The 16075-nt window shown below is 42.5% G+C and overlaps 1 protein-coding gene across 1 annotated transcript; it reads right to left on the minus strand.

Moving 5' to 3' along the window:
- Positions 1-6814: 6814 nt before the first annotated feature.
- Positions 6815-10638, minus strand: ADRB1 (adrenoceptor beta 1). Its single transcript, XM_039871154.1, has one exon. It carries the CDS (start codon positions 10359-10361, stop codon positions 8964-8966), a length of 1398 nt encoding a protein of 465 aa, XP_039727088.1. The 5' UTR covers positions 10362-10638; the 3' UTR covers positions 6815-8963.
- Between the last annotated feature and the right edge of the window lie 5437 nt (positions 10639-16075).

Consider the following 16075-nt stretch of genomic DNA (forward strand, 5'->3'; position numbering starts at 1 on the left):
ACCATAGCAGAGGTTGCCCCATTTACATTGCCATTTGAGGCTTAGCACTTAGAGAAACCATTCTTTATGTCTGGATTTCAAAGGAAATAGAGGATTAGAGCACATCTTTTTACAGTGCACTGCTCTAATTAGGCCTGTTATCCTTATGTGCTTGGATTGGTGCAGAAGCAGAAGCTTGGTTCTCTGACTCTAGAATTCAGTCAATGAATATTCAGACTGTGTACCTCAGGCAGTGGAGAGTTAAAGATAGAAAGACGAGGCCATTATCCTAAAGGAGCTTTTAGTCTGGTGGGGACAGACAAGTAGTTTGGTGACATGAATAAGAGATGGACTTGGGAGTCAGGCACTAGACTTGATCAAGACTGCTCACCTGTTGCTGTGAACAAATTACCTGAGATCAGATGTCTTAGCTCCAGAGGGTTCATGACCTTTGCGCTTTGAGCAGGCCCTCAGCCTTATGAGATGAGCTCAGAAACCTGTTTGGTAAGGGTGCATATCTCTGGGTCAGCTCCTGAGGTTGACATACAGAAATCCAATTTAATCATCAGCTCATATCTGTTATATGAGATTACATAAATCTTAGTTTTTTAGTTGGTAACGCAGAATTTACTTAACCCAGAAATATTTTGAAGATTAAGATGTTATATCCACCTGTCATGCTTCCTGATGCCAGGTCGATCTTTCTAAAACATTTTATCATGACACTCTTGCTCATAAAGATCTATGCTTTATTTAGGAAGGTTAGAGTTCAACACTTTGCATTAACCTTCTGATCTGTACCCAAACTACCTTTCCAATTTCATCTTCTGATTACTCCATCAACATGGAGTAATCAGAAGATGAAATTCCGACTGTCTGCAACTGGCTATTCATTGTTTGAAAATTCATCTCAGCTACTTATACCTCTATGCTTTTGTCCATGCGGTTTTCCTCCCCTCTTAAAATTTCTCATGGAATGGCCTTTCATGCCATTTTGTCTTCTTATCCAAGATCCACGGCATCATTAAGCTTCAGAATTATGCCACTCTGCCTTTCTCTCCAACTTCTGAACTCTAGAACCTAAATGTCAACAGAGTAGCCACTAGCTATATGATTATGTGGTGAGTCTCAACTGAGATGAGTTATAAGATATCACAGCAGATTTCAAAGAGTATAAAAGAAAAGAAAGTGAAGAATCTCATAAAGTATATTTTATATCAATTACATGTTGAAAGGATAGCACTGATTTCACCTATTTATTTTTTACTTAAAAAATGTAGCTATTAGAAAATGTAAAATTAAATATAGCTTCCGTTGTATTTCAGTTGATATCACTGGTCTAGAGCCCTTACTTTTGGCCCATCTTTCTGGCACTCAACCACACCTGCTTCATTCTTTGTCACTTTTCACACACGGATGTCTAATCTCCCTGGCCAGAAGGTGAGTGCCTTAGGGGGACAGGCTCAGAGTCATAGGCTGGTTGTCTCCCATACAGCACACTGACTCAGTATGTAGTATCTTCAATTTTTAAAGAACAATTGAATATGTGAATCATGTCTTGAAGACTAATCACAGAAATCCTCCAAATATTTAAGCTCTCCAAGTATCTTCTGAGCATATCTAATGGAAAAAATTTGTCCCTAGGTATATTAACACTCAAAAGATTTGAAGAGTTGTAAATGTGTGTCCTTTGGTGGAGGAGTTCTATTGGTTGCCTGCTTTGAAAAAAAATTTATATTGCCTTTTTTGACCTGTACTTGCAAGGATGCTTTCTGTAGTACTGTAAGGACTTATTAATTTTCACATTATACGTTGTCGCTTTGTATGCTATTTTTTCAGATCTTCAAAGTTCTGCGGCTCTGGTAATATTGAAAAAATTAGTACAATCCCAGAAAGGATGGTATGTTGATACCACCAGGCCGGGTGCCACATTTAACACTGCGCTATGCTGTGTGTCATCCTAGTTCCCACCCAGGAGGACTCTCTGTAACTGGGATGATTCCCATTTGAACAAGAGAAAGGATGAAAAGGCTTTGAAGTTGTTTATAAGAGTAAATGGAATTAGTGCATAGAAAATCGAGGAAGGGGTCGCATATCAAAATATATGGTATGTTTTTCATATATATCATCAGAAGGATTTTTATAACAGAGAACAGAGCCTTGGTCATCAGTTTTCATATTCCACTGAGAGCAATTACAAGTCTGTGAAAGTTAATAAACAGAAACCTCATTTAAAATGGACCGGGGAGCTAGAAGAGAACTCTTAAGGCAAGTGTCACTCAAGGACTGCACACCACTGACCCCAACAGGAAGAGAGGTTGTTGCACCTCCCACAGGAAGTGATAAGACTTTCCTACCTCAGCAGGAAGAAGAAAAGATTCCTCCTGGCCCAGTAACAACTCGGCCAATGGGAGACTGCCGTTACTCAGCCAATGAAAAGTCACTATACTTCAAACTTTCAGCTTCCTCCAATGGACTCTTTGTTTATAACAGCTCTTCCCCAGTCAATAAAAGAGTGATCCTCTTCTTTGTTTCTCTGGACTTGCATGTGGTTTAGACCCCACGTCCTGAATTGCAATTCTTTGTTGTTCCCAAATAAACCCATTGTGTTGGAGAAATATCTGGTTATTTATTTAAACTCAACAAGTCAAAACAACAAGAAATGTTTGGGTTAGCTATACAGGAAATACTTGCTGATAGGATAGGCTATTAAATGGTAGACCAGGTCTTTAAATTTCAAATAGTCTCCATAGTTGGCATTGATCTAGGTATATAGCCTTGCTTGAAGATGGGGTGTTCTTGACTAGGCATATCAAGGTCCTTCCCATTCTGAAAATTCTGGTTTTTTTCTGAGTGACTTACTTAGGTACGCCTATGAAAAAAAAACCCACATTATTTCAGAGTTGATTACAGAATCATTTAAGAGCAAGAAATTCTTTAGAAAGAGCATCTTGCTAAAATGTTACCTTTAACGGCTTTAGAAAAATCCCTGGAGTGAAGAAAATGTCATTGGAACAGCTATTAATATTTACTCCTTAAAAGCATTTTTAAATAAGGATCTCAAGATTGCAGGTGAGTTCCTGTAGTTAACATAACAGATATTTTAAGTCAGTAAAGTTCCCGTATATTTGTCACTGTTTATCAAGTTGGGAACAAAGGAACTCAATACCCTGCGAGCCACAAAAGAAAGGTGAGCAAAAATACAAACTCCCATTTCCCTCAGCACTGCTCATCTCTGAATTGCTATCCAAAAGAGAACAATCTAAATATTGGCTTTTAGCATTTACAACTCAGTGCAAAATTGTAGCGTTGAGTTAGTTACTTTCTAAATTGACTGACTTTTTTCGAAGTGGCTGTGGGTTAAGACTCATTAAACGAGCACTTTTGCTTAGCACATAGCAAACAGGTTTTTTAATCTGATGTTGGGGAAGAAGATTATTTTATTTATTCAGTTGTGGTTTCCGTGGAATTTTAAGTGAAATATAAAAAAAGGGACTGTGTTTAGATGCATGAAATATAACATATATTTTTGCTACTTTTGGTTGTTCTTTTCACTTAAAAAAAAAAACAGGGATTTTTGTGGGTGGAGTTGTAAGAAAGGGGTAAAGATGATAAGGAGGAAGTATTGGAACCTAGAGACTTTGCAAAGCAATAAACTTCTATCAGAGCATCTCAGAGTGATTTACAAAGGCTACTGATCCGGCTTCGTGTGAAGTGAATCCAAGTAGCAGGGAAATTAACTGACTTCCCCAAGGTTACTGGGCACAGTGGCAAACATGGTTAAAGCCAGAGCAGTCACTCTTTGGGCCATCTGCTTGAATAAGTTTTCTGCTCTCCTAGAGTTTTACCCACAATTCCCACAAATCAGCTAGTCTAATAACGACTAGGAAAACTAATTTACAAGTAGTCGAAGGTTGAACAGCTAATGTTACCTTTTGCAATCAGGATACTGAAAGACTGACAAGGTCATATAGTTAAGAACCGAAAAATAAAGAGAAACAAAAATAAAGCCTGTTAAGATAACCCACAACCCAAATATTAAAGTCAATATGAAGCCCTCTTATAGAAAAAGTACAAACAATAGTTTAAAATTTTTTCTAATCATAATTATGAGCAATAGTGAAATTCTCAGGAACTATCCCAAACTTAAGACATTTAAAATGCATCATAAGTAAGTTCTGTGTCACAAACTGGAAAAAAAAAACAGTGCGATCTTGCTAATTAACAGCTATGATCAAGAGAATGCGGAGAGAGGAAAAAAGAAATTGTAAGCTTTGGAGACGTTGAAAATAAGAGCTTTAGGAAACTATGAGAAATTAATGCTGCTATAAAAAAATTTATCTAGAACTAGATGTTCAAGATGTTTCTAGTTCATTCAAGAAGAACTGCAGTCCTCAAGGGAAGGGCTAGTGAGTGTTGTGGGTCCAAGACAAGAACTGCCTTCAGGTACAGAAGAAGGTAGAGATATGTTCAGAGCGATCATTGCCCAACATCCAAGCGAAGGCAAAGATTTAAAGGATGCAGGCAATGCTTTCTTGGGTAATGCTAACGTAACCGCAAAGATCATGCTCTAATAGTGTCAGCATAGAGTAAGCTCTGGAAGCTGCCGTTTTTCCAGTCTGTCATTAGAGCAAATGGATTTGGAAGCCTGGTAACTGCTCCAGCAAGTAACTAAATCTCATTGATTCAGAAACTATCTCCCTCCTCCCACAAAACAGTAAAAAGACTATGGATGAGGTAAATTAATTCATAAAGTATCTATTAATAGTACCTCTTTGAGTACATGACAAGGACAATTTAGTAGAGACTCTTTAAATGAGAGCAAGGTAAAGAGGGAATTTGAGGAGAGGTGTATTTCTCAGAAAGTGGTTCAATGGAATTTGCTTAAAAATTATTACAATGTAGCAATGAAATTGGGGACACACTGAATGACAAATGATGAGATTCGGGAGCAATATTCTAGATGGAAATCTAATGTGGAGGGTGTGTGTGAAGGGGAAGAAAGAGAAATTAATTTAATTTCGTTTGCTGATGTGACTGTAGCACAACTATTTTTAGGTATAATCCAAACAGTGCATATCTTCTCCATTTTGATTAGTAGCAAATTGGCAGAGAGTCAAAAGAATTAGTATTTCTCAGCACATTATGCCAGAAACGTACAAATAAAACTAAATTATCTGTGCCAACACGTTTAATGTGAATTATTGCTAAGGTTTTTATTTATTTTTTCTTTCCAAAGAACTAATAGGTCTAACTTTGTTAAAAACAAAACAAAACAAACAAAAAAACCTTTTTAAACCTTTCTCAAATGGCAGCAAAAACTTAATAGAATACTTTTCCTTTAGACCCTTGGTTAAAAAGCTCATGCTAAAAAAAACTTAAATGTTAATATCATCTTGATATTTCGGGTACAGAATTTCCGCCTGGCAATTCTACATTTTGCCAGAGGAAGTCAGCACGTTCAACAAAATGTGAAATTAAAATAAGCTAGGAAAATGTGCTTAACAAGGAAAGGTTTCACAATAGCCACTTAGAAGTTACTAATAATTCCAGTTCCAAGGAAAGGATGGATCAAAATTAAACTCTGTTGGGGAAGTTTTATATAGGCAAGTTCACCAAGTGACGAAGCTTGATACTATACCAAGTATACATTTCTACATTGGAGGGAGAATTTATAGATATAATGGAATATCTTGTTACACATTAGAGAACTTGACAGTGTACAACCTAAACATAATTTCCAAGGTAGCAAATCATGAATATTGATCATGTCAAAGTTCACTGTTTTAATTTTAGTGTTAATGCCTTTGGTGCTTCATTACACAGACACCCATGAGATTGATTTCTGAGTATTCTCTGGCCTACGCGTGTAACTTTTGCTGTGCGTTATTTTACCAGATTAAATAGGACTGGCAGTTTTCTCCTCCCACTGCGTTAGCTATTGGAACGGGCAGCCCAACTTCCCACATTTCTACTATAAATCAATGGCTGTCTTCTTCAAAAACAACAACAAGTAATTTTCATGGGGATTTGGAATCATGGACACAGTCTGTTTCTGAACCCTTGTAATCCTTAGAGGGCTCAGGGATCACAGAAAATTCATTTTCTATTTCCTACAAATACATATAAACTGGTCCCAAGGTTATAATGGTTTCTCCTAATTTATGATAGAGCTTAGACCTGTCTATTAAGTAGTTAAGTTACATATATTTGTTATTAAAATTTAAAAGACTTTCATAATTTTAAGACCTAAGGTTTGATGGGCCTATATGTATGTTTTGGGCTGGGAAAATTTCTTTTTATTTAAATGCGAAGACTTATCTAGACAAAATGAGTAGATGATCAGGAAACTGGGAAAGTGTAGTATTAAATTGGTACGTCAGTATTCTTCACATGAAACTGTATACATTAAATCTATTAATCATGTAGTATAACTTAAAATAAAGAGGAACAAAACCCCTAACAAAATGCGTCTTTCATACCCTTGGTGAGGGGAGGGAGGCTAAAAATGACTTTATTTAGTTCCTGGGGAAAAGGATAGCGAGATTTCATCCTGACATTGATTCTACATTCTCCAAAATGGGTTTTTAAAAGTATTTATCTTTGTATTTTTAAAAAAGTTTTGCCATCCCCTCCTTTCCCCCCCACCCCCCCTGGAGAAAGGGGTTAAACTTCATAGCAGCTTTTGTTCAAACTCCTACCATTCATACAACCTTCTCCTGGTCTCTAAAACATCTACATAATTGACCTTTTTCAGAAGACTGTCTCCTGGTCTTTAGAATATCCCATTGCAAAAAAAAAAAAAATGATAATCAGGATTGATTTTCCTTCGTAGAGAGTCGTTAGTTCATGTTAAAGCTCAGGATGAGCCTCAACTTTATACTCTTCACTTTGGTTTCTTTACTACACCATCATGAAATGAAAAGCGTGTTTAAAAATACAAAGATAAACACTTAAATCAACTTATTTTGGAGAATGTAGAATTAATCCCAGGATGAAATCACACTATACTTTCCTTAGAAACTAATTTTATGAAAACTATCCTAGCTATTGGGTGTCATTTTTGTTAGGAAGTTTAAAATTTTCACATTTGCCTTTACCTGTGACCTGCCCACCCAGAACTTCTGCTGAAATGCTATTTAATTACACAAGAGAAAAAAAATATTTACTTAAAAGCTCTCATAAATTTTTGCTTAACCATGGAAGTATTTTTCATTCTAAACAGCCACTGGAGAAATCTGCATACACTGATCATTTGTAGGCTGTGATTTTCTATTGGAAAACAAAAAGTGGAAGCCACTTACCGGATTCCAAGTAGGCAGATTGTTTGAGTTAGTTTTCTTTCCTGTGTTTCTGTGCAAAGTTGCAGCTGAGTTACCTGGCTCGATCACTTTTCTTTAGAAGATACGCAATCCCAAATGTCACTTCTTAAGTCAAGCGCAGCAGATGGGATCTTGAAAACACCTACAAGTAGTCTAGAATACCTTCAATCCAGCTGTGAAAATTTAGGGTGAGTCTGCAGCTCTTAGTAGGTGCATGCCTTATTTGGTCTAGAGGCATTTTGCTATGTTATTGAGTCATGAAAAGCTATTAAAAGAGCTCTATGGGAAATCCAGCCTATATTTTGAACGAGGCAAACTCTTTTCCATTATCACTGACCTCTTACAGACACACGGTACATAACCCTGATTGTGCTTCATTGGTATTTATTGCACATGAACCAATTCCTCACACAGTAGTTAGTTGCACCAGAGTATAAATACTTGGTAAAACACACGGAGGAAATAGAATTTACACACGAGTGCTAAATTTTACCAGCAGATTAACGTGGGCATTTGGACATAAAAAAATAATAAAAAAATCCTTAAGATAATTATATTTATAATATGGATACAGTTACAGTACCATGATAAAAGAGTATAAAAAGGTATTTTTCCAATAAACCATTAGCTCAATAACATAATAGACAACAGAAGTAGAATCTGAATTTTATTTTTAGCTTTTAAGATTCCCCCACCCCCCTTAAAAAATATTTTTTTGTGCAAGTAACATCTTCTGTAGACTTTACAATTCCTAACACTGTGCAAAAATGGCATTTTGAACCACTCCTTTTTTGTTTTGTTTTTTGTTTTTATCCACATGTGCAGTAATCTGAACTCTTTTCTCTTTTTATTTTTCTGTTCTGTCTTCAATGGACAGTCACATGTCACAGAGGCTCAGCGCCTGGTCCTTCCAACTAATATTGATACATAAATAAGCTGTTTAATATAAACAAGTCTTTCTATCTTGCTGTGCAATGTGCACAGTGTGAGGTAGAAACCCCTCAGCCTGACCACCGAGGCGCGTGGGGACAGCAGGCTTGCCCGACAACAGGGAAGCAAGGTGAGGCTTGTTCCAAGAATAACTTAAAATTTCTTGAAACGTGATTTTTGCATCCAACCTTTTCTTTTGCTTTAAGAACAGGAGAAATCATTACTCAGGAATTAAAATGAAATTTCTCTGGAAAGCAAAAGGAAACATGTCCTGACAGACTGTCACTCTCCCTCTCTCTCTCCGGTTGACTGCTCCTGTTCTCAGGAAGGGGATGGAAGCCAAATTGATAAGACTTTTATCCCCTAATGCTTCTCCCTTCTCCTATCGGTCCCTGCAGAAAGTGTCAAAACCACCTGGAGAAAAAAAAAAAAAAGTCTAAAGATGCATCATACGCACACACAAAGGAAGGCCAAACCACAAACAGGAAAAAGAACCCAAGAAAAATCAGCAAGCCACTCTCCCACACCTCCCCAAACTTTCTTTTCTGTGCAACGGTCCATGGCTTTTCTGTTTGTCTTGGATGATTCAGACGAAATTCGTGGGCTTTGAGTTCACCTGCGAGTGAACACAGATCTCTTTCCCCATGGGAAGACACTGAGGGGCGCCCGGGCTTTCTTCCTCCGGGCGCGCAGAGCCCGCATTCGGGGTAGGAAGTGGGGAGGTGCCCAGCCCTACACCTTGGATTCCGAGGCGCAGTCTGGGCGGCTCGGCTCGTCCAGGCTGGAGTCGCTGTCCGCCGCTGTCCTGCCGTTGCAACCGGCCCAAGGCTCCAGCAGGCGCGCGGGCGGCTCGGTTCCGACGTCGTCGTCGTCGTCGTCGTCGGAGGCGGCCCCGGGCGACGGCGGCGGCTCGGCCACCGCCAGGCAGCCCGAGGCGCGCGGCCGGTCGCCGGTGGCCCCGTGGCTCCCGCGGGCGGCCCGGCGCGCACAGCAGAGCAGGCGCTGGAAGGCCTTGCGGAAGTCTGGGCTGCGGCAGTAGATGATGGGGTTGAAGGCCGAGTTGGCGTAGCCCAGCCAGTTGAAGAAGACGAAGAGGTGGTCCGGCACCAAGTCGCGGTGGAAGGCCTTCACCACGTTGGCCAGGAAGAAGGGCAGCCAGCAGAGCGTGAACACGCCCATGATGATGCCCAGCGTCTTGAGCGCCTTCTGCTCGCGCAGGGCCACGAGGCGCGAGGGCCGCCGCTTGCTGGTGCGCCCGTTGGCCAGCGGGGCGGCGGCGGGGCGCGGGGACCCCGGAGAGGGCGCGGGAGAAGCCGGCCGCGCGGGGCCGCTGAGGAAGCGGCGCTCGCAGCTGTCGATCTTCTTCACCTGCTTCTGGGCCTCGCGAAACACCCGCAGGTACACGAAAGCCATGATGCACAGAGGCACGTAGAAGGAGACCACGGACGAGGCGATGGCGTAGGCCCGGTTAGTGACGAAATCGCAGCACTTGGGGTCGTTGTAGCAGCGGCGCGCCTCCTCGCCCTCGGCCCGCCACCAGTGCATGAGGATGGGCAGGAAGGACACCAGGGCTGAGATGGCCCACACGGTGCACACGAGGGCCCGCGCCCGCGCTCGGGTCAGCAAGCTCTGGTAGCGGAAGGGCGACGTGATGGCGAGGTAGCGGTCCAGGGCAATGACGCACAGGGTCTCGATGCTGGCCGTCACACAGAGGACGTCCACCGAGGTCCAGAGCTCGCAGAAGAAGGAGCCGTATTCCCAGCGGCCCCACACCACGATGGTGGCCCCGAACGGCACCACCAGTAGCCCCATGACCAGGTCGGCGCTGGCCAGCGACATTATGAAGAGATTGGTGAGCGTCTGCAGCCGCGGTGTCTTGGCGATGGCCACGATCACCAGCACGTTACCCGCCACGATAAGCAGCACGATGAGCGCCATCAGCAGGCCCATGCCGGCTGTCCACTGCTGCGACAGCTGCGTAGGGCCCTCGCTGGCCGGGGTAAGCAGCGAGGCGGGCGGCGACGTGAGCACCAGCAGTCGCGCTGCGGTGGCCGCGCCGTCGGGGAGCGGCGCGGCAGATGACAGGTTGCAGGGCTCGGAGGCGCCCAGGGCGAGCGCCCCCGCGCCCATGCCGAGGTGCGGAGGCCGGGGGCGGGGTGTGTGGCAGGGTTGGGCGGTGTTTGGGTAACACCCCAGAGGTCGGGGCGGCTGGGCGCGCGGAAGAAGGTCGCGGCCAGGTCAGAGCAGCCGCTGCGCAGAGCCGGAGGCATGGGCGCCGGGCGCCTTCCCTGCCGGAGCCGAGCGCTGTCGCCGCCGCCGCCACCGCCGCTGCTGCTGGAGCCGCTGCCGCTGCTGGAACAGCCGCCGGGACCTCAGCATGTTTCTGAGCGTGCTGAGCCTGCAGCCCAGGCACCCAGCATCCACCCCACCCCGCTCCCACTCCCCCAAGCCAACCCCCGGGGCCTCGCGTCAGGCTCCCGCAGCCAATCCGGGCAAAGGCACGCCCCTAACTGGTTCCCTCACCTCTCCAACAACTCCCCGCATCCCCCTCCTACCCGCAGTTCAGCTGCTCTGGGGAGTCTGGGGCAGATCGCCCAGTGAGCGCCTCTCCCGCGCCCGCGGGTGCCTGTGCATGCGCCCCTTTCTGTGCCCGCTAGTTCCTGCGCCTTGTTCCCGCAAGCTCTTTGCTGCGTCCCGCGCCCATCCGCATCCTTGCCGCTCCTGAGGACCCCACTCTCTCCTGCGCTCCGCTCCCTTCTGCGCCTCCTTTTCCTCCTGCGTGCGGCCCCCTCCTTTGTCCCCCGCTCCATCCCCCTGCTGGCATCCCTGCCTCCAGTGCCCCAATTTCCTGCGGAGCGAAGCGCGCTCTTCCTTACGTGGGAAGGAGACTTCGGTGTTCAAGCGCCAGAGAGCCTTGGACAGTCTGTCCCCTGGGGTTAGAGGAGTTAGGCTGAGAGATTGTTTCTCGGATCCGGCAGCCTAGCGGAGTGTGTGTAAAAGCCTTTCCCTGTCAAGAGGAGACTCAGCCAGCCTGTGCCCTGCCAGCTCAGGGGACCAGAAGCGGGTATTAGTGGTTGGAGAAAACTTTCCAGCAGAGCGCCTTGCTAGAGCAAACCGCGCACCTGTCAGGAACACGTTCTGGGCGCTATTCTTGCAAGGAGCTTCTGCTGTACCAGTGAAGTAATTGCAGAAGTGAAGCTAAGGTTTATGCATCTGACAGCTAATGCTGAGGACCAGTTGGAAAAACACACACTCCCCACTCCCAGCTAATGAATATGTGAGTATGATGCAACAGTGCGTGTCGATACTGTAAAGAGAGTGGGCTTAAGGAAACACAAATGTTTAAACGTAGAGTAAATGACACCGCCACGGAGAAAAAGAACATTTAATTACATTTCAGGCTTTTCGTATTCAGTAAAAACACCTGTATTTTTTGTGTTATTACTAACATTATTTTATAATTTGAGCTGGATCAATACAAACCGAAAAGCACTTTAAATTTTGGCTTATGTAATGAATCGAGATTTCAGATTTGTTGGTCTGCTTGGTTTTCTCCTTTGCCTGCGTTCCCAGATTCTCAAAACTCTAGGATTAGTTTTGGAGGGACGAGAGAAGAAAATATGTAAATACTCAAGAGGATTAAAATCAGATAGCAGTTAAAATTACATCAGTGGTTTTTGAGTTGGCAAATGAATTGGTTTGAAATTAGTGAGTCATGTGCCCAGCTGTCTGTAAATTATATGTGGGGACAAACAGACAGGATAGCCACCACGAACAGACAATGGAGCAGGACTGCAAGCCCCCTCTCAAGTTAAGCCACAGTACGGTCCTCAGTTCAACCTTGAAAATTAAAAGCCTTTAATTGAATCCTTGAGAAATAAACAGCTTCACGTAAGGGTGCATGAAAATGTTATATAATGCTCACACATCTTTCTGGCATCTGGACCAAACTCGTTCTTACCTTGCAGAGAGATTGACTTCCACAGCAATCCAAGTCAAGAGTGGAAGCAATGCTCATTCAATTTATAAAATCAAGCAGTTTTAACCACCTTCTCCTACTTGAATCCAGAGGTCAATTTGCTTTAGGCCCACGCTTGATAATCAGTGTTTCAGGGATGCGGAGGGGGTTGGGGAGGGTGATTTATTTATTCGCTCTTGCCCTGGGACTTGTCAGCCTATTTCTGCTAACTTGGAGAGGCTGAGGATGGGGAGCAAGGAAAGGAGAAAGGCTAGAAAGAAGGAGGAATGGGAACTGAGTTCAGAGTAATCGCAGGAGAGCCTTATTTCCCCCAAGTCACTGCAAACCCATCTCCCCCTCTGGCTTCTTTCTATTCCCCACTCCTCAAGGGGCAGTCTTGAAATAGCCCAGGGATTTGAAAGAGTCGAATTTGACACTGCCCAGAAAAGAGGTTCTGAGTGCTAGGCTGGGGGTGAGGTGTAGGGAATGCAGAGAGAAGAGGCTTTCTATCCGGCGCCATCTTTCTGTCAAGTGGTGTTGCTGGGATAGTGTGTGGCAAACCGAAGTGCCCCAGAAGGGTGAAGGGATTGCCTTTCTGTCGGCAGTAAGGCCAGACCTTGGTTGTAGAGGTTAAGTGCAGAGGCCCAGATGCCAATACCTTTACTGTATGTGTAAATATGTGTGTATCTGTGGGCATTATGTATTTGTGTCTATATGTATAAACATGCCAGGTATGGGGAGTCGTCAAAAAACTCTCTTGAAACTTTTTTCCCTGCTCATTTGAGCTTCTCTAAATTTCTGGATAATAAATTCATTGAATCATAAATATTCAAAACCAGATTATTTTAATAGGAGTTCCACCAGAGGGCTGCACGCATAAGGGGATCCCAGGATTCGTGGGGCTTTCCTTCAGTGGTACTGATGGAAAAGTTTGGAATAGTCCAGATTCAACTAGAGTTAGTTCTTCTTTTACAACAAAATGTTCTCAGATCTCCTTTTATTCCTACATTTCATGAAACTTTTTTTTAGGCATTTTTGAGCTAATGCTTTTTGTCCTTAGGTAAGGATACAAGATCAAGAACAAAAGGTTCAGTATATCCACTTATACAGGTATTACATTTTGCAAGTTCGAAACAAATAATTCCTCCATTTCTCCATGCCCACTTGCAATTGTTACAAATGAATCACTTCTAAGGAACCCACAGATTTGACAGTATTTTAGAAAATAACAGAAAGCTCCAACAATAAACGCTGATCAGCACACTTGAGAGCTACTGGGCTTCTTTCTCAGTATTTCCTACCTCTACCTCTACTTTTCCAATCCCACTACCATCATTTCACACCTGAACTTGGCATGGCTTCTCTTGGATCTCCCAGCCTCTAGTCCTCCCCGCTCCATTTAATTTGGCAGACTGTAGCCAAATTAGCATTTCTAAAATGCTGCTTTGACCAAGATGCTTTTCTGTTCTGGAACCTTAACTCCTCAACTTGGCATTCGACGACTGCCACAGTCCAGTTCCAAATAGCCTTTCCAGCACGATCTTGTGCTAGAACTTCCCATGTTACTCTAACTTGCGGTTCTGTATCCCTCCTCCGTTTTTGGATCTAAACTCTTTCCCCCACGCCCTTTTTTTTTTTTACACCTGTACTCTTACTGGGTTCCTTCCACCAAGAATCCCTTCCTCCATCTCTGTCTCACTGGATTCATCCTTCAAGATCTGGCTGATGATATCTTTTTTATTTTACGGTCATCTCTGCCCGCTGCTTCCAGAAGGGATTTCTCTTTCCTCTACCTACAGTAGATATTCTGATCATTGAATTTCACATGTCGATTAATGATATTTTTGCCTTTTGACGTCTGTTATATTGTTATTTAATGTTTATATGTTTTTCTCTTTTATTATCATGTGGATTGTAAACTCAGTGAGAGCCAGGACTATCCTGTACATTTTTATATCTCCCATGTTTACTAATATCTACTTAACATTAATTTACATTAAACTTTGATTCATAAATATTTAATGTCTAATTTATTAAAATATTTTCATATTTACTAGTATGAGAAATGATTGAGTGGTTTTATTTTTATTATTTTATTTTTATTTTATTTTTTTAGGCGAGGCAACTCTTGGTTGACCTCACAGATTGCAAGGGCCTTGTCAGCTTCCAATCCCTTATTTTTTTATTTTTTATGCCCACAGCACCTGGTCTTCCTATTTGGGGGTCTCCCATCCAAATACTAACCAGGCCCGACCCTGCTTAGCTTCTGAGATCAGACAGGATTGAGCTTGTTCAGGGTGGCATGGTTGTAGACTGAATGGTTTTAGAATTATAATCTTCCCTCATGCTTAGAATTTATAGTAATAATTCATATTCTTGTAGCCTAGTAAATATTTTCATATAAGCATTTAAAAATGCTTTACAAATATAAGGTAGGCTCATGAGATTAATAAGTTTCTACCTACTCAGCAATGAATAAAGTGGGACATAGGTAAGAGGTTTCCTAAAGGGGCCATGCAGTTTCACATCCATGAAAAGCATTACTTAATCTTCATATATAATGACCATTTATTTATTAAATATTCAAGATGAATGACCATTTATTTATTATTTGTTTTAGCTTTCATGCATCATATTATATATCTAGACTTTTCTGACCTGGGAGAATAGCTGATGACTTGGATCAGGTTTCAAGTTCTAGGTTAAATTAAAGCTCCACACAGCAGTTAGTAGGCATCCACCCCAACTATGGTTGTAAGCCAGGAACTTGATGAAGACATTTCCATTCTTGAGTTCATTTTTCTAGAAAATGAGATAAAAATAAAAGGGATAGCCTACCCGGACAACTGCTGGAAGGCAGGCCAAAGGAGATCTGGGAGGAATTTCCAAGTAAAGCCCCAATAAGTGTATCAAATCAGAAAGTAAGCAAAATTTGCCTCGCAGCTGATAATCGGTGGCAGGATTTGTTACTCAGAGCTCAAGTGGCTGTTTCTGAGTAAAGACATACAACTTTTCACATAAAGCAAATACTACTGCTGAAACAGTCACTCAGCGAAGTGACCAAAGAACAGCCTGTACCCATAGCTGGTACTTAAGGTCATACACTGGTTTTGCAGCCATAGTTTACACAAGGACAAGCAACTCCATCCATTATGATAAGAATGAGCACAGAAGACAGTGGTATAATCACAGGGAAGTGTGGGCTATTTGGAAGATTCAAAAGCTCTCCTCTCTCCCACTTGCTCCGTCTTTGCCTCCTCCTCTTCCTTGTGTGTTTAACAAGTTCATTGAACAGTGCTAGAGCCAATAATAATATTTTTCAAAATTTGGATGCATTGGAAAATGTTCAAGCAGAAGATCAAGGTTTGCATCCTGGCTTTGTCACTTCTCGGTTTGACCTTCAGCACGGACTTCATCTGTAGCATGGACTCGCCATTTGCTCCCTCACGGGGTTGTGCCCAAATTAAATGAGATAAAACATGTGAAAGCTTCTTGAAAACTCACATAGCACCATATATTTGTAATACATCAACTGCTGTCTTACCTAATCATCATGACATTGTAAACCATGAAAGGTGTCAGGATTTGATTGCATGAGAAGAGTCAATTCACTTAAATAAGCTTCTCTTTAATCAGTTTAACTCTTTTCTTTCTCACACTAGATATTACTATAACTCAGAGGCTGGGTAACAGTGAACTATCTATAAAAGCTTTGACCTTTGGCAAATCATTTTTTAAGAAAAATTTCTCCCACCATATTTTGGTACCCTTCCTTAGTAGGTATCATATTCTTTTTATTAAAAAATTATTTCTTTACGTGATTCTCTGAAACAAATTCCTTTAAAGTCTATCAGTGGTGACATAGCAGCAGCGGACAAAAGATTTT

The sequence above is a fragment of the Pteropus medius genome, unplaced genomic scaffold (genome assembly GCF_902729225.1).
Source record: "Pteropus medius unplaced genomic scaffold, Ma_sr-lr_union100, whole genome shotgun sequence".
NCBI classification, from domain to species: Eukaryota; Metazoa; Chordata; class Mammalia; order Chiroptera; family Pteropodidae; genus Pteropus; species Pteropus medius.

Coding starts and splice junctions, on each gene's coding strand:
- ADRB1 (XM_039871154.1), bottom strand. CDS start 10,361: ATGGGCGCGGGGGCGCTCGCCCTGGGCGCCTCCGAGCCCTGCAACCTG.